The sequence below is a fragment of the Dermacentor andersoni genome, chromosome 7 (assembly GCF_023375885.2).
Source record: "Dermacentor andersoni chromosome 7, qqDerAnde1_hic_scaffold, whole genome shotgun sequence".
Classification (NCBI taxonomy): domain Eukaryota; kingdom Metazoa; phylum Arthropoda; class Arachnida; order Ixodida; family Ixodidae; genus Dermacentor; species Dermacentor andersoni.
In genome coordinates, this window is record NC_092820.1 from 93,442,481 (window position 1) to 93,461,855 (window position 19,375).

At 51.2% G+C, this 19,375-nt stretch overlaps 1 protein-coding gene across 9 annotated transcripts in view; it reads right to left on the reverse strand.

Annotated features, from left to right (window-relative positions):
* The window catches only part of LOC126534122 (echinoderm microtubule-associated protein-like 2), a 243,654-nt gene that overhangs the window by 158,460 nt on the left and 65,819 nt on the right, over positions 1 to 19,375 (reverse strand). For 8 of the 9 annotated variants that reach the window (XM_055072682.1, XM_050181351.2, XM_050181349.2 and 5 more), the window contains exon 1: positions 16,776 to 17,404. The exons of the other annotated variant lie outside the window; for it this stretch is intronic. In XM_055072682.1, coding sequence (XP_054928657.1) covers positions 16,776 to 16,863 — 88 coding nt within the window. In that variant the 5' untranslated portion in view covers positions 16,864 to 17,404. Of the gene's footprint in view, positions 1 to 16,775; positions 17,405 to 19,375 lie in introns of those variants that run through there. 9 annotated transcript variants of the gene reach the window in all.

Sequence of the window (19,375 nt, forward strand, 5' to 3'; positions counted from 1 at the left end):
CTGGAAGCATCCGAAGGTCCCGGCAAAGCATGAGAAGACTGGTAACAGAACAACTGGTTTATTCTAACATAGCAAAAGAGCGGCCGGTCAGGTCGACCGGAGTGGAGAGACGGGAGAGCACGTAACTCAACAGTACAAATCGGAGCCTCTCCCCTGGCGTCCGGGGGCAGCTGCTCTTATACTCTCGGCGTCGCGGTCCAAAAGGGAAGGAGGGAAGGTCACCGGATGAAGGTCACGGGACGGCGCAGCAGGGGCCCACGACGGCGCGAGCGGTTGAGCCGAGAGACCTCCAGGCCCCTCATTCGGGGAACTCCGCTCCCCGGCTGCCGCGCTTTGACAAGCGAGGGCACACACACACACACGCACACACGAAGACACGTGGCACTGAAACACGCCTGGACACGCTTGGCGGGTAGGCGTCGCGGCGGCGTCGGACGGGCCAAAATGTCCGCCGCTTTGAACAAAGCCCCGGCGTCCGTTGCATCCGCGCCGGCATTACCGCGCGTTGTAGGCGAAACGTAACAGTCGGAACTGTTCACGCGTTCCACGTATTCGACACAGTGCGTCGTTAAGCGATTTGCCATACAGTGCTAAGGCTTCGGCTAGTTAGTAGCTGTCTACAATGTATGCGATGGCGAGAAATCGTTTCCTGCACCGATGCGCGTGTATTAAAATGAAGCGTTTCGACGCGTCTAGGTAACACCCGAATATATTCTATATAGTCGGTGACAACGTAAGCGTGCAGTGACAAAGGCATCGCTGTCCTACCCGTAGGGAACTATAGTACAGATGTCCCAGCTCACTTCGATGACGTCACGGCCGAGGCCAACCTCTTTCAATACGGGCGTGTTCGTCGAGAGGCTATGATTCCTGGCGCGGATTCATAGATGTCACGTGTCGTGCAGTGAATTAACTAATTAATTAATTAATTCCGGGGTTCTTACGTGCCAAAACCACGATTTGATTATGAGGTACGCCGTAGTGGGGGGGACTCAAGATTAATTTTGACCACCTGAGGTTCTTTAACGTGCACCCCTATACAAGTACACACGAGGGTTTTTGCAGTTCGGCCCCATCGAGATGCGGCCGCCGCGGCCCCTATCGATCCCCTGGAACTTCGAGGTCGACAGCGCAACAGCACATACAGTACATACGAGCCTTCATAACAAAGTGCTCGGGGCCTAACAAATTATTCGTTGTACAGGTCACTTCGCTGTAAATGTCGCGCACCTCATAGCTCACAATAGAACCGGAACTGCCTTATTTCTCCGTTATACAGCTCATTTCGTTGTAGAGAGGTCGTGTAGGTTGTAGAGGCGCTCCACTGAATAGCCACTCAGATATATACACCACCGCTCTTGCAGTGAATTTTATTACGTTGTCGCCGAGTACAAAGAGCAAGAAGAACTGCGTAAAAGTGCAAGCCTTCGTCAATCAGACAGCGTCATCACTAGGCCAGCTATATGCGGCAGACCAACGACCGCCTTTAATTCTCTGCCCGGTTTCGCGTCCTCGCCCTCTGCAGGGGAGGGCCACATCGAAAACTGTAGCAAACGAACGCATTTCATTGGCACAGTGCAAGAACGAATGAAGAGCGGTTAATTTTGTTCGCAGGAACAACTGCTCGACTTTATTGTTCACGATTCGTGAATGGTGTAAATGCCGTGCTCTGTTCAGGGCACAATCGGAGTAAACTTATTGTTCCATTGTGCAGTAACACAATGTGCAAACCAAATGACATAATCTCTTTCTTTTTCTCGCACGCACGTGCGTACATGCGTGCGCTTTTTGATAATATGGCTACATATTCTGAAGTATACTAGTGTGCATTGTGCCGATCCGGTGTTTTCTTTCTTGGTTTCCTCTCGCGATTTTTCTTTTTCCCTTAGCCTTTATTGCTTTAAACCTATCTGGAGTCGTAACCGTATAGCGCCCAATCGCACGGCGGCAGTTGTGCCAAGTTGCCGCAGCCCCCATCTTCATTTCTGTCTATTCCTTCCTCATAAAAGAAAAACACGGCTCCCGCCTAAGCCGTCGATCCAGTCGAGCGGCGGACGAGGAAGGTCAAGGGCGATAAAGTAGCGGACGGGCAAGAACGAAGAGAGAAGCGGGCAAGAAACAGAAAGCCGCGCCGTCCCCGCGTCGACAAACATGCGCGTGGCCGCGTATCAACAACATCCCCAGAAACGGGGCCACGCTTCCTCGTTATCCCTAGCGGCGGCGAGGCCCAGAGGTTCAATGGGCGCGACAACGGGCTCTCACAACGCGGGGAACGAGACGGCAGCAGCAGCAGCTAGCTGCTGCTGGCAAAACGACAACGGCTGCAGTGGCATTCAGGGAAAGGCGAGTGTGTGCGTGCGTACGCACGAATTGGCAGTAACGAGATCGAAGAACGGGGAAGGGACGCGCGTACATAGCGCGTACTACGCATACACACACATACGCGAACACTTACGAGACAAGCGACGCCTTTATGGCCAGCAGGGCCGTCGCTTATTTGCCCAGGCTCCACGCTTGCGCGCGTAGAGCGGTAAACGCGTACACTACACCGACGACGCGGGACGCTTCGCCGAGAAAGCCGAGACTCCGACGGGCCACAATTGGCGGTGACGGGCCCGGCTATAGGGCCAGAGTGTGTTCTCGCCAGTGCCACGACGGGATGGAACATCTTGCTATTTCTTTCTTTCTTTTTATTTCCTTTTGTCTTTTTATTTCTTTCTTTGCAATGACTCTTCTCGTCTAGACAAAAAAATGCTGCCACGTTTTCTGCCTCGTCTACTGCTGCCTATTCGTCTTTCATGTCGACCCACTTTCTTGCGTACTCTGTTTTGACGGGAGCTGTGCAGAGACTCAGCTCGCAACAGACTACTTCGTTGGCCCTTCTTACGATATGCCGGGGCTCGCCAGCGAAGAAAGAGTGTCGCAAGCTGCGTTCTCCGGTCAAAACAAGGATGAGCCATAAAAAGGCACCAGTACAATAAAAAATGTTTGATAAACACATACACGTGTAGCTCTAGCACATATAAACATGGACACCCCAGAAAGTGGTTGCGAAAACGGCGCCGCGGCAGCTCAATTGGTAAGAGCATCGCACGCGTTATGCGAAGACGTGGGTTCGCATCCTACCAGCGGCCAGCTGTCTTTTTTTTTTTCACCCACTTTCATTTCCATTAATTTATCATTTTTTTAACTCAATTAGTAAGTACCAATAATTTCCCCTACGCTGTCCTTGGTGGGTCAAATCGGGCCACCAAGGACAGTCAAATACAAATCGGGCCCCTCGGTTTTCTTTCTGCGCGTTCACTATATATATATATATATACATATATATATATATATATATATATATATATATATATATATATATATATACATATATATACATATATATATATATATATATATATATATATATATATACATATATATATATATATATATATATATATATATATATATATATATATATATATATATATATATATATAATATGTGTGTGTGTGTGTGTGTGTGCGTGTGCGTGTGCGTGTGCGTGTGCGTGTGCGTGTGCGTGTGTGTGTGTGTGTGCGTGTGTGTGCGTGTGTGTGTGTGTGTGTGTGTGTGTGTGTGTGTGTGTGTGTGTGTGTGTGTGTGTGTGTGTGTGTGTGTGTGTGTGTGTGTGTGTGTGTGAAAATGCATTGGCGTTCCAGTTAATTCTTTTGAGAAAACGCTGTTTTATGCACTGAAGCACAAAAGTGACGGGAACACCAATGCATTTCGCCGGACACATGAAAAATTAATATTACGAAACTGGTGCAGTCCAGAGAATTCGTTGGATACGTCTTGCGAACTCACCGGCTCTAATTCGCAGATATAAATATGCGCCGTAAAATAACTGAATAAGAAGTTAGTAGAGGTAATTATGCTAATTATTTTATTAAGCATTTTGATCAAGCATTAGAACTGTGCTATCTGCCACAGGCAATCTTTAAATATTTTGGACCCAAAGAAAGAAAAAAGAAAGCACACCTGGTATACTGCATTGCCTCCGCGTCCGATGCGTATCGCATACGCAAGAGAGAGAGAGAGAGAGAGAAAACAGGGATAGGAAAGGCAGGGAGGTCAACCAGAACAGCATCCGGTTTGCTACCCTACACTGGGGGTGGCGGAAAGGGGAAGAGAATAGAAGGCAAACTGCTAAGTATCACAAGGGACGCGGCTCGTAAGCTCAGTGTCCTCTGCCAAAGTGAGACTTCGGAGGTCAACACGCATGCGCAGAACAGGTTTCCGGAAAGCTTAACCCTCCCTTCGCAAGCGAATACGGGCGCGTCGCGTCTCGCACACCACGGCGAAGCTAATGCGGTCATTCAAGCATTTCGCAGCCGAGTTCGCGATACTCCCACACTCTTGCGAACGCAAGGTCGATTGTTTGACCGGACACCCAACTATGAGAAGGCGTGAAAGGGCCGGCGGCGAGAATGCTTAAACGAAAAAAAAGCAGAACCGCCACTTCACCGACTCCACGCAGACGCGGCGTCGGCACGCAAGGGCGCACCACGGAATGCGCAGGACAGATAGCCAACCATGTATACGTACCACCGGTTTTGTTTCAAAATAAAGGGTGCGACATAAGAAATAAACCGTGTCGAAGGCGACAGAAAGTTACTTGAAGTGATCAGATCGACAGACAGCCGCACCTGCGCTAAAGCAGGAAGGAGACAGATTAAACGCACCAGCTCAGACAGAGGCCATCGTCCTACAACTGTCTTAAGATAGACTGATGATGATGGTACCAGCGCCCATGTGCCCTACATTGAGACCGTCGCAACACAATGGGAGTCAATTGAATCGGAGGGGGGGGGGGGGGTGCCCCCCGTAGACCCCTGCGCATAACGCGGCATGCAGGAGTGGGAGCAAGCCCCTATAGGGCGCCATTATTCGCGCACACCCGAAGAACTCGCGTCGGTCCCTTCGCTCCCCGTGCGCGGCTCTCTCTCGCGCGGGGTCAAACGAGTGCGCGCGCGGTGGCATCGAAAATCACATCCTGCTTCATTTCACCCCTTCTTGCAGGCGCGCCGCCATTGTATGCACGCGCGAGGATGCCGGCGGCGAAACGGGAACGACCGCCGGTACTTTCGCTCTTCTTCCTGCTATGGCCGAAGCAGCGGCGAAAGTTCGGACACGGCCGCGGGTTACAGGCCGCGGACCGGCCAGTCTATAGAGGGCGTTTGAAGGTTTAGGAAGCGATGGCGTACAGAGGGCTGGGAAAGCTTTCCTGAATGACTCTCTCTATAGGGGCTGCGCGGACGCAGAACGTTGTCGAGAGCACGCATTCAGCGACGAGTCAGGAAGGGTTGTGCCGTTAAATTCTTGCATCCACTAAGAGTGGGTCGTAGGCAAGGGACAACGCCGCGAGGCTCGCACGTGGAGCTGCGGAAACCGAAACTATACGTCGGCGCCAAATTACAGCTGCCTCGTAAACACGAAACGTTGCAGCGTCGAACGGCTCTCGGCCAGCTAGCCTACATCGTCGACCGCGCGTTCGTCGTCGCGCGATTACGTCGTGCGAGGAAGCGAGACGACGCAATTTCCGCAGGCAGTCGAACGGGTCGGACCCGCGACTTCGCGATCGGAGCTCGCCTAGAGATCGGCCACTTCGAGAGCCCGTTAGACTTTGCCGAGACAGGCGAGGCATATGCCAGAGTTACTGCACATGCGGGATGCAATCGTCAGCCAAGTATTAGGGTACGCGTAAATATAGCGACAGCCCCACCGGCCACTTCATCACGCGCCGACGCAGGGTGGTCACACGCCCGGCCGGTCACTCCATGGGAGCGCACTTCTGGCGCGAGCCACCGCGGCCTACTTCACGGCTCGTGGCGACGCCTGCGAGATCTCGGCGCGAGTTTCACTGAACGTGGCAACCACGTGAAACGCATTGATGCCTTTATGACAACTACGGTGCGTGTACATGCAGCGGCGGGAAGTATGCGTACATACGCGGCGGATAACGCAACGTACGCCACAGGTGTGTTTGAAGCTTTTGCATCTACATTTCGCGGCGACGTCATTTGGCTACCCATATGGGCATCAGTAGTGGGAGATGGGAAGTGAAGCAGGTATACGCAGATGATGCAAGGAGTGTTTCGCGTTTACATGTACTTTGAACAAATGTCATTTTCTCTTTTTCCCCTTTCCACACAAACGCATTTTTGTATGGGAGGCGTTGGCTTAATGTTAACCGTTATTCAATGGAACGTCGGATCCGCGATTATAACGTTGACTAACGCGCTGCGACCATATTAATGCAGTCTACAAAACAAGCACGCTTGCCCACAAATATTTTTTCGAAATGTGGACGGTGGAAAATTGTTTTTTGTTAGTTCATCATCTGAGCCTGCAGAATGCACTTTACAAGAGTGCATTCAGTGCACACAAGTATGGCGAGCCCACGGAATGCACCCACCTTACCGCGCTGCACATGTATATCTTACCGCACTAGCTGTATACTTTTGTGGGCGCTTCCACCATCTCTCCTTTTTACAAAATTTCGTCAGCAAGGGTTGTGGCAAATAGGGCAGCCTAAAAAAAAAAAAAAAAAAAGACACCCCAGGAATTCGCGTCGCACCGAAGAGCGCCTTTCTCTTCCCACTGGTTCGAGAAAGTCTTATCAGTGGCACATCGGCGGAACGCCGCCGACGCTCGGCGCGCCAGCGCCGAGAACGGAACAAACAAACGGGTCAAATCGCACTCTCTCTACATACTATACACGCGTGTGCGCGGGAAACGAGAATTCCACAGCGTTCCCGTTCCCTATAAAGCGAGGGGCCGTCTACACACGTGGTCGCGCGCTACGTGGGACACACACACACACACCCCCTCGCGCACTGCCGTATCTACGCGCACACCTAGATCTATAAACGGCCCGAGGCACGCGGCACGCGTGGGAACGAGAGAGAAACAAACAGGAAAACAAAACGTCGGTGCATCACACGAGTACTTCCTTCCTCCCTTCTAGTGCATGCCGCAGTGAGTAAGCCGAGGCACCGCCCTCGCCTTTTCTTTTTTTTTTCCGTTACTTTTTCTCTCCGACTTTCTCGCCAAAGAGCGCCGCCCCGACCGCGATATTATACGGATACCTGCACGCTGTACGCGGACGGACGCCTTCCGGCGCGCGCGCGAAAGGCAGCATCGCAATATGCGCAACACGCGCAAACATAACAAGCCTACAGACGAACGTTCCCGGTAAGTCACTGGCGTTCACACACGTACTGTACGCACGGAGGCATACTACAGATGCACGGGACTCATTCCCGTATGCAGCGCGCCTCGTGCGAAAAGCAGAGTCTATACATCCCCACAGAAGCGCGCCGCGTGCGCGTGTGTGTGCTAGTTGCGTGCAGCACTGTCGCAACCTGCAGCCTGCCCCCCCGCACAGTTTCCTACAAGGACGCACTATAGAGGAAACTCCGGCGCTGAGATCGCTCAGCTACCGTGGAAATAACGGTTAGTACATGGTTTTTTTCTATATATTCAAGCGTTCGGATAACGTATATTAATCATGCGCTTCGTCGTTATAAATTTCAAAACGAGTGTCATAGTTTTCGAAGCACAAGCAATCATACTCTGTGCAGATCCGTAATCAATGGGAGCCGTTCCGTTCATGACGCGATACTTTACTGAAGGACGATCAATTTGCATAACCATAATGTTGTGTGAAGCCATAGGACGAAGTTCTGGGGCCGCGGGATGGAATCCCGGCCACGGCGGCCGCATTTCGACGGGGGCGAAATGCGAAAACACCCGTGTGCTTAGACTTAGGTGCGCGCTAAAGAACCGCAGGCGGTCGAAATTTTCGGAGTCCTCCACTATACGGCGTGCCTCATAATCAGAAAGTGGTTTTGGCACGTAAAACCCCACAATTTAGGACGAAGTTCTGGAAAATACGCGTGCAGTGTCTATATAATATTATATACACACAATTGCAGCTTCCATAGACGATAGCACCAGACTCCCGTCCAGCAATTCCTTTCAGAAACCTAACGCTGCGAGATATATAGAGCGCAGAGACGTTGCGTGCCCACAGCAGCACCGCGCATGCACACGGCAGAGGAAACGGTTTTCAGTGGGAGACGATGCGATTTCGCGTCGGAAAATCCATCGCTCATCTTGAAGAACGCATGCCCACGCAGCCTGTACAGTGTATTAGTATATTATAGTTGAGCTTACCGACCTGATCGACTATAGAACTGGCGCGCTAAAACTTACACGAGGATCGAGCCCGCGCGCGCTCCTCGGAACACCCATGCCCGTGGATGGAAAACGCGTGCTTGGCTCGAACGCGTCGATCGGGCGTCAGCAATCGTATACGTTTTCGAGCCTTCTCTATAGTGCAAGGCGTTGGCATATACTGATGGCATATAATATATAGAACGGACGTTCTTTCATATAGCGCGTCTGGCGATATACGGTAAAAGGCTGGCAGAACGCACGGCGGATAAGCACGCACATCGCAGAGATGTCGCGCGGATGTCGGTGTATACGTTACGTGCAACAACGACACTGCAGAAGACGAGGGCAACGTGCGCGACGACTGAAAACGGGCGCAGCTGGCGGTAGCGCACGACATCCTCTCAGCTGATGCAGCATGGCACGCAGTTGTGTGCTTCAACTTGCAAGTATACGCGCGCAGTGCATGGTGTGTGTGTGTGTGTGTGTGTGTGTGTGTGTGCGTGCGTGCGTGTGCGTGTGTGTGTGTGTGTGTGTGGCGGGGGGGGGGGTGGGGGCTCCGAGAGATAACGGGCGAAGGGCAAAGCAGAGCAATGAGCTCTGTACGAGTGCGTCGCAATTTCCTTCCTGTGGTACATACAGCGCACGGACTTACGTGAGCGCTATCACCACACTGCATGCCGCAACAATCTGCCACGTGAAGGCGGCCTAACGAGTGCTCGGGATAGCTCGCCTATAACCGTGAATAGAGCAAGAGACGTGCTGTTCAACTCATAAAAGCGTGCGCAGCTAATACAAATCATTGCCTTAGGACTCCCAGTACAGTGGTGGCCACGTGGCCGCCTAGATTCGCCGACTCTTGAAGCTGCGTTTCCGAAGCGTCTATAACGGCTGTGGTTGCGCAGTGTCAACAAGAAATTTCAGGCACTGTCCTAGAGCGCGCGGTTGTCGTGGTTCCGTTCACGAACTACCTACGAATAGGCGCTCGCGCAAAAGCGTCGCTCGTATTTACCGCATGATAAATGGCCGAGCAACGATACGAACGGACGAGAAACGACAGGTCACCTGTGATGGAGAACGCGGGGCCGACAGTTCAAAAAGTCTCGGCTCCATAAAACTGCCGAGGACAGAGAACAATTCGCAACATAAAAAAGGTGGTAAGCATGCGTGCAGCATGTGTGTACGGGCGAGGGAAAGGCCCATTACACGCGGTCCCCGCCCGCAGAATCCGCAGTGCACCACGTGAAAGGTTCAAACAGGTTTCACGGACGGGCCCACCTTCACGCGCAATGACCTCTCTAAACAATGTAAAAACATATTTTGAGAGAGAGAGAGAGAGAGAGAAAACGACGCCTTCTTATTACTCAAGGGGTCTTCCGCTTTGAACGCAGCGATGCGAAACGAAAAAATAAAAAATAAAGAAATCTATAAATGATGGAGGGTGTACGGTAAGGGGGATGGACGAGATGGTGCACGGTGCGCAAGCGTCAGCATGCATCGTTTTCTTCAACCTTGTAGCAAGAGGGTCGCACAGGAGCGTGTGCGTGTCTATCACAGCCCAGTTTCCTTCCATAGCGTCGCTGGTTTGCTGTCGCACGATGACAGATGTGTCCGCGCAAGAACGAAACACGCCCTTCGCTTCTCGCATACTGCACGCAAGTGCGCGGAGGAATAATGGAACCCGTGCTCTCCCTCTTTGCCCACACCCACAAGAAAAACGGGGCCAGGCCCCGTGCAGTGGACGTCGCGCATACGCGCAACAAAAGCAGCCATACAGCGGGAGATACATAGCGGCGCCGCCGGCACAATGGGAAAGCGCCCCTTGGGTGGCTGCCATGGGTATAGTGTGTCACAGGGATGCATAACGCGCCTATTGTGTACAGCCCTCTCGGGCCGCAGTGAGCGCCTCGGTTCCTCGTTTTGTTTCTCGTCTATACAGGGTGTCCCACATAACTCGAGCCAAGAATTTAAAGATCAAAGGCGCGACGGAAGAGAATTGAAGCGAACGCATACTATTCGCTATAGCCTATAGTAACTCAGACAATCTTTTTTTGTTTTCCCCATAACTCTCTAATTAGTTAAGTTTAATTACCCAACTTTCTAATTACTGGCTGAGGACCCCAAGTATGATACCGAGATTTGTAGAGCACCTTCAGAAACCACCGATCGAGGTGTTTCCTTTACGATAGGTCTCACGAGGTCCTTTCTTCCGGGTTGCAAAGAAAGCCCGCGAAATATGAAAAAATCCGAGTGACGGAGCGTTTGCGCAGTGGGATCGCGCTGCACTCAAGCGTGTGTCCGGTGAACAAGGTCGGCTAGATCGTGACCGGCGACGTGCAAGCGGCAGGGCGTTCTTTATCTCACCGGCAGCGCTCGGCCTTCTAGAAGCATGCAGTATACCTCTCCCAGTACATGCAACCATGCATGTACTGTAGATTAAAAAAAAAATTAGCGGTGTCCTCCGAGTCGAAGTATAAATTAAACATAATGGCGAAATTTCGCTGATGCGAACGAAGTTGTGCAAGTGTATCTTTTCGAAAACACTGCCTACTCAAGGACGCGCTGTAGTCGACAAGTTGTGCCTCTGACCGGTACCACGCAGCCTGCGGTGTATACATATACAGTTCACCAGCGCACTATCGGGATAAATTGATCGCGAACGAGGAATGACTGAGCTGTAGCGCGTAATTGCACGGAAATGCGACGGACAGTCGTCACCCTGTGTTCGGTTTCTATACGCATGCAGTGGGTCAAAATGTACGTTTGGGAGGCTGACGCAAGTCACCGTTGTAAATGCAGGTAAAGTTATACATGGAAACGCAGCGAGGCAATCCAGTTATTGCCGACTTGTTGGCATTTGAACTAATGTACGTTTAAGAGGCTGACGCAAGTCACCGTTGTAAATGCAGGTAAAGTTATACATGGAAACGCAGCGAGGCAATCCAGTTATTGCCGACTTGTTGTAATTTGAACTAATGCTTTTAGTTCATGCACCGACGCAGCGGACAGCACAATGAATGAATGAATGAATGAATTCTGGGGTTAATTACATGAGAAAACCACGATTTGATTATGAGGCAAGCTATAGTGGGGACTCCGGATTAATTTTGACTACCAGGGGGATATCCTGAACGTGACCCCAATTCACGGTACACAGGCGTTTTCGCAAGCGCACAGCAGCTATACAGAACTAATCTCCAAGGGAGTGTCACAGGCATCAGACCCTCCCTCCACCCCACCCCCCTTCTTCATAGCCTGCACGAATTCATTCCACAGTTCTTTAAAGGTTAAAAAAATAATGAATCCACGCTTCGATGTCCCAATTCCGATGATGCGGCTTCGAGGACCAAGCTTTAGTGGCATACTGATTTACCGCCTTCAATCACTATGCGTTCGTTCTTCGAAACGCGGAAAAAAGAGACATGCTTCGTGTGTTTCTTTTTTCAATTTATGTTTGCAGCTTTACTCCGAAGCAAATAAAGAAGGGACACGAAAAAGTGGAACGTTATACCACGAAGGATCAAACAGCTGCGACCGCCTGACCTGTAAGCCGCTAAATCGAACAGCTTGCTTTTGACCCAGGCTAAAGTGAACTCCTGGGGAATTTCCGAACGGATGACAAGGGCGAAAATATACGAAAGAAATAAAGGACAAAATAATGAAAGAAGAAAGATTGCTCTGCATACGTAAAAAGCGAACCGACCCTTCTTCTTTGCCGTCATTTCTGCTGCAAGTAAGCCCTGTGCGTGCGTGCGCAAGCTCTCCGCGGCTTTCCTCCACTCTCTCTCATCTTTATATTCGCTCTTTCCCGTCTCCCAGAGTTGGGTAGCCAACCAGACGCAGCTGTGCTTTCTCTCTTTACTTCCTCTTGCTCGCGCTGCAAATAGCTCCAAAAAATTTCGGCACAACACCCTCCAACGTCCGTTGCGACATTGAAAGTCGAGAAATAAGGACCGCCAAGTGACAGCCGGTGCGTATGGTTCACGTGGGATTGCGTAACCGTGGCCGGGGGGAGGAGGGGGGGGAGTCTACAGGGACTTATCGCTGCGACGCATCGGCGATGGGAACGAGAGAGAGAGAGAGACAGAGAAAAGGCGCTGCTCAACACACCGGAAGCATTACGCCTTCCCCAGCGCTCGATCACCGACTTGATCCCGCCCAAAAGTGAAGGAAGCGAAAGAAAGAAAGGAAGAAAGAAAGAGGGACTTTGAGGGGTGGGGCAAGATGTGCGCTTCTCGAGCATTGTGCGGCAGCCCCGGCTGGCGAACGCAAACACTGCGAAAGAATCGCGATCGCTCGATCGCACGGCGCTGCCGGAATTTTTCTTCGGAGAGAGTGCGCGCCGCGGGGCCGAGCTTATTCTACCCGAGCTCGAATCTCGCACGTTCGACCGGACGTTCTATAGAGCGCTCAGGCATGCGCCCGCAAAGGCGCCGCGGAACACAACGACGAAGGTTCGTTGGGAGCATATAATACGCGTGCCCTCCAATAAGAATCGGAGATATGAGGAGACGAAGGTGGAATTTGGCAGTGTCCGCGACAGCACCGCCGGTAATTCTGGCAAGAGAGCGCAGAAGCCGTTTTTTAACGAATTTCGTAGCACAGCCAGAGCGCTATAAAAGAACCTTTCGAATGATGTGCCGTTATAGATTACGGGAGCGAAAAGTGGCGCTGAAAGTGTGCAGCTATATATGTATACGGGCCCTGGGAATCGTGTGGGTAGAGCGTGCATCTTTTCTACGATTTGGACACAAAGGTATTGTTAAGGAAGCACACTACGCATTCTTTGGTTGTCCTTTGAAGTTCACTCGTGTGGCGCGCTATTGTCTCGCAACGTTTATTTGACGCAGTTGAGTGTTTTTGTATTCGCACTTTAATTCTGTTGTACACTTTCTATCGTGTAAATAAACTGCGACGCCTTTCTTGCACGCGTGTCCGCTAAATATCTATGACGCTTTTAAGTATGTACTCGCCATGCGTAGTATTAATGTTCGAAGGCACGTTTATTGTTATTTTTTTTTTATAATGTTCTTACATAGAGCCCCTAACATGGTATACATATGATGGCCTGTAAATACGTTAATTGCTTTCATATATAAAAAAAGGGGGGGGGGGGGGGGGGGGGCTTCAGAAATGTCAATATAGGAATCCGCAAGGTCGAGTGAAGCCAGAGGGCCCAAGTTTAGGCAAGCCCACGTATACATTGCTCCTCCCACGTACCCACGCTGGATGAACGTCCACATACCCGGCTGCACACGTTTTCTTCCAGTGCTCGCAGTACGAAGCTCAATGGCCGGATCACCTTCTGTACTTTCTTCGTGCGTTATAAGTACGAAGACGGGGACGACCGCACGGTGCGCAAACTTACAACTGGTTTATTAGTGTCAGATCACGTACAAGCACGAAGTATGTCACCGCATCTCTATGCTGTATCACCACAAGAAGGCGCCTTCTGTGAAGTAAGGCTCTACGCCGACTTCCCATCCGCCAGACGAGACGTGTGCACATTTGCCAAGGAAGCAGGGCTATACCAGAGTCCTTCCATGGAAGGAGCGTGGCTATGAGAAGGGCGCCGGTTAATGCTGTCTCGTCAAGAATGGCAATCTGCGTTGCGTTTCTTTTTCTTCTTTTTTTTTCTATCGGATTTGCTGGACAGAGGTCGAGAATGGGACGACGAGGGTGCGACCAGCTGCGCACTTGCGCGTGCGCGCAGTTCTCATATAGGGGGTGACAGGTTAAGCGGAAAGACCCGCGGCTTCGGATAGCTGCCAAATGCGTGTAGGCGCAACTGGCTCGGCACTTATTACCAATCTCGTAACGCACACAACGGACACGGGGAGAAAGATTCCGAGACAAGTTGACGCACAGGTGCTTCGAAAAGTGACCCCACAGGAAAAAAAAAATTGCTTACTAGTCTATAAACAGTGCATAGATTTGCGAGCTCACCTCGAAGACTTGCGTTCTCTCTCAAGCTTGTCCTCTCTTTTTTTTTTAGTATCGACTTACGTTCCCGGACTTTCTGCAACTAACGCCAACGCTAAGTTAATACCGATCACAAAACGAATTCACTTGCCAAGGACTTTTTGTCTACAAGCAAAGCATGGCCTCCGAGATATACCCCCGCGCGCGCCGCGGTGGATCTCGGAGGCCATGTGCATAGGATTGAGACGACGATCCAAGGCACGAGATGCCGCGACGATCGCCCCGCCCCGCCCACCAGAGCGACATTACGCGAGGCGCGCATTTTCTTCCCCCTCCTGCTCCGGGGCTCGCAGTGCGCGTCGTCGCCTCGTTCGCCTGCCTCGCGCTTCGAAATGACGACGGCGTACTGAACGGTGCACTGACAAAATTTTTCACACTCCTCAAACTTTGCCGCCGGAAAGTGGCGCACGGGCGGAGCCATTTAGGTGGAAAGTCTCGCAAGGCTCGATTGACTGTCCTTCGACTGCATGCGGGATCCGCCGGCAATCAACGACACTCTCGTCCATCGATAGCGAGCACAGCAAAATCAGTCTACGGGAAGTCAATGTGTGCCGACTAAATTCCGTCCTACAGGCTACAAGTGGTGTAACTGCAGTCTTCACCACGTACAAGCTGGGAAATAGAAATAAGAACGGTGGAAGAGAGGATAGAAATAAGGAGGTGTACGCGGCAGTAACCGAAATGGGTTCAAAAATTAATAATAACAGTGAGTTAGTTATACGATCGAAACGGAGGTGGCACACGACGCTCGAAACTCCATCAGCGCCTTGCTTTATTCCTGCCAAGAACTCGAAGTCGTTCCCCACAACACAAGCATATATATTCGGTCCAGTTAAGAGGCAGCGTTTCCCAAAAAAAACAGGTGCTCGTACGCCACTTAACTCCCACCTATATCGCCGAACCCTTTGGGTAACGAGCGGTGTGCAGCCGCGCGGACACACGGGCTATTCGGCGCCCGTCATCGTCGACGACGCCGGCGGCGGCACTATTACGGCGTGGACGCTTGCTCGAGGACTGTCGTAAAACGCGGTCCCCTCGTGCAACTCGCCCGTGATTGGCTATAGTTTTGCCGGAGCATGTTGGTCCTGGCGCGGCAAGTGCGGCGTACAATTACACGAGTCCAGCGCTAGTAGTACCTACCCGAGAAGTACATGCATAGTTTAAGCAGATTGCACGGGGACCGCCTTCTACGCATAACGTAACACGCCAAAATGCGCCGCAACGATCGCCGCGGTGGACGACAAAATTACGTCGCCAGCGTCAGACGTTGCCCATCAACTTGGAGAAGAGAGCAGGCGCTCATTTGCTACTCATGCATGATCAAGAACCAGCTCGGACATTTTCGCGAACGCATGATTTTCTGTGCACTCAATCCGGTCAGCGCGGGAACCTCTGGAAAAATGCTTTCCAAGCCAGGGTAAATACGGACGGCCACCAACTTATCGATAAGAATTACCGAGTGGCAGCCTGGTGGGACACGTGGAATCAAAGAGCGATTGTACACAAGTCATGCGGTGGCGCCCCGAAAGGGATCGGCCCGACTGATTGATTATTGATTGATAGGATGCTCCAGAGCAACGCCGGGATTGCGAGAGGCGTCATGACCGATGGCAACGCATTAATTCCGACCACGCGGGGTTATTTTAAATTGCGCAATATCTAGTACAGGAGCGTTTTGCAATCGGAATGCGGACCGAAATCTCCCGACAAGGTACCCTCCTTGCAACATTTTTGGAATAATATTGATAGCGTGCGAGCGTCGACCGCGCGGCATGTCAGCGGCCCTTTAGGCAATGTTATTGGCACTCCTGAAGCGAAAAGCGCAGCAGATGGCATTCGAACTGGAAATCGCCCAGCGTGCCCGCGCATACTGACGCCGATCCTAGCGCATTTGGCCGCTGCAAGGCCGCTGACACGCCGTGCGGTCGACGCTCGCTCGAGCGAGCGTCGACCGCATCGCCATAAATAAATAAAAAAAAAAAGATGCAAGGGTATACACGTGCAAAGAAACAGAACGCCCCAATCGCTAAACTGCCAATGCGGGTCAGAAGGATAGTCCAATGCCAAACTCTTGCCAGATGACGAGCTCAGAAGCGAAATAAGGAAAAGAGCGGTAAGAGCTCCGCCAAGTGACCAATTTTGTTCTTCGTAACTATACCCCTGATGTATGCCAGCAGGCGCAGAACACCACAGCTATCACTGCAGCTCCAAACGAAATCCAAACACGACAGCGGTTCACAAGAAGGTGGCGACTTTCAACAGTGGTCAGGCAAGGCATGTGCTGGAGCCAATGTTTCGACAAGACGTGTCTTGGCCGGGCCTTGACGAAAACAAGCCCGCTTCGTTCGCTATAGCGTATGAGGCATCGCTTGTTCAAATTTCACGGCTTCTTACTAGTACGACAGCAGCCGGTATAAAAGGGCTTTGCAACAAACGTCGTGCCTTACGAAGGTGCTATTGGGGCGGCGCCTATTACCGCTTTCTGTTCCTTCTCGGTTACCACGAGAATATATTTGCCCGATATCAAACCGCCCAACACAGATAATAATATAAATATAGATATAAACCAAAGTATAAAGGCTCACCTTCCTCATGGGTCGTCTGCTCTTGGCTGCCACCACCTTCGTCGCAGGTGTCTTGGAAGCGAACTTCCTTGTGACCGTTAATCCTCATGGCTGAACCGCGAAACCAAGCTGCCCGGGTGACGTACGACCGAACAGACGACAATGCAGACGAAATAACCGCTTCTTCTCGGCACAAAGCGACGCTCGAAATGCCACGGAGACAGAATAACAAAGCCTCGCAACACCGCAGATGTTGAGCCTTGCAGAAACGCTCGACGATTACGCACACCGCGAGAAGACGGGGCAGGCTACAACTTCCGAACACGCAGGTGAGTTCCAAGTCACAACCACTAATAAGACTGGTTCGTTACACAGCACCACTGGCGCCCTTCAAGACGTCAAGCAAGCAGCTGACGATCAGGTGCACGAAGATCTTGTCTCGCGGCAACCAGAGAGACGACGACCGTGCGCTACGACGCGACATTCGCGTCTAGACGCCAGGAAAACAGGGCCGCACGCCCCCTTCGTACTACTACGCGTTTCTCGCTCTGCACACACACTCACACATACACAACGAGAAGGCGAGAGATGCCCGACCCGAACACAACAACCAACGCTCCTCCGCACCACCGGTCGCCAAAGGCAGACTGCTCGCCGGCCCGCTTTTCTAGAATGAGCCGGCTTTGGGCCGGCGCTCTCTCGGTCGTAGCAGACGACGCCGCGGTAGCAGACGAACCGGAAGAGAGGCAGGAGCGCTGCGCCAGTTGAGAGCGCGAGAGCGGAGAATGCCGACTGGTGGCGCCACATCGCGAGGGCAGATCGAAGCTCTTCTTACGCGGATGCTGTCAAATTTCACAGCCACGCGCTGATCCTCGCATGAAGACTTCTGCACAGAGCCGAGCTTCCGCGTTAAAGGACGAAAGTGCACCGTAACCTTAAAAGAAATATGCTGGTTAAAGAAGCAAAGAAAAAAAAATGCGCAGTGTTGACTACGTATCCTGCTAGGACTCTTTCAGGAACTAGCAGGCATTGTTTGGGATATCATTGGCTTTAGTGAGGTTGAAGAACTGGTGAGGCTTATACAGTGCTGACAAATGGCCACGTCCTCTGCTATAGAGGACTGCCAGATAAGAAGCAGTTCGGAGCAGGGTTCCTAATCCATAAGGACATAGCGGGCAACATTGACGAATTCCACAGCATTAATGAAAAGGTAGCAGTAGTCGTAATAAAATTGAATAGATGTATAATAAAGGTAGTACAAGCCTACGCTCCAACCTCCAGTCACGATGATGAAGAAATAGAACGGTTTTATGAAGATGTTGAATTAGCGATGCGAAAAGAGCAAACTCAGTATACTGCAGTCATGGGCGACTTCAATGCAAAAGTGGGGGGAAAGCAGGCTGGTGAACAAGCAATGGGCAACTACGGCGTCGATTCTAGGAACATTCAAGGAGAGATGTCAGTAAAATTCGCGGAAAGGAATAGGGGGGGGGGGGGGGGGGGAAGCAGGCTGGTGAACAAGCAATGGGCAACTACGGCGTCGATTCTAGGAACATTCAAGGAGAGATGTCAGAAAATTCGCGGAAAGGAATACGCTGCGAATAATGAACACCTTATTCAGGAAGCATTGGAACAAAGAGTGGTCCTGGAAAAGCGCTAATGGTGAAACAAGAAATGAAATCGATTTCATATTTTCTGCCGATCCCAGCATAGTGCAGGATGTAGAAGTGATAGGTAGGGTAAAGTGCAGTGATCATAGGTTAGTGAGGGCTAGGATTCACCTCAATTTGAAGAGAAAAAGAGTAAGATTGTTCAAGAAGAAACAGGCCAACCTGGGCGCAGTAAAGGTAAAAGCAGACCAATTCAGGTTGGCACTTGCAAACAAATATGCAGCCTTGCAAACATATATGCAAAAAACATGCAAACTAAATGACACGCGCGCTCAAAAAGAATGAAAGAAATAAAGGAAGAAGAAAGAAAATAATGCGAACTAACGATGCCCGAGTCTTGAAAAAGAAACGCACACCTATGCAAAGGAACTGGCAAGCACAATGCCGATGGGTAACTATTTTTTCGAAGGCGTCACGTTCGAGCACCTTGGCTATCACGGCGCCAGATGCAGACGTCACGAAACGAGCACCCCCAGACTTATTCTGCTAAAAAAACAAAAAAGAAAGAAAGCCAGAAAGAGGCGCCCACAGCGCTTTATAACTATCCAAACAGAATTAAACGAACTCCACAGCAGTTCAAACAAGAAACTCGTGGCCTCATTGTCAGCGGCGCTTGCGGGAGCCGATCAATACGCACTCTTTCATTACACGATACATGGGCGATAAGACTTTTTTGGCACGCCGAAGGCGCTTCCTTCCAAACATTGGCAAAGGCGGGCGAGCTCGTCGCGAAGCGGCATTTTAAATAGACCCATTGTTGCGCTCTCTATAGGTCCTAAAGAGCTACGTATTCTGCGTCGAAGCAGCCATCTCGGGCCTTCATCGTGCTATAGATATTGGTTGTTTGCTGAGCCGACCCATTTGTTAAATCCCTCCACAACGCCGCCTATCGCATATTCTTTTCGACTGGCAGTCGCTGCTCCCGTTTCTTCGCCGCATTTATACTTGAAT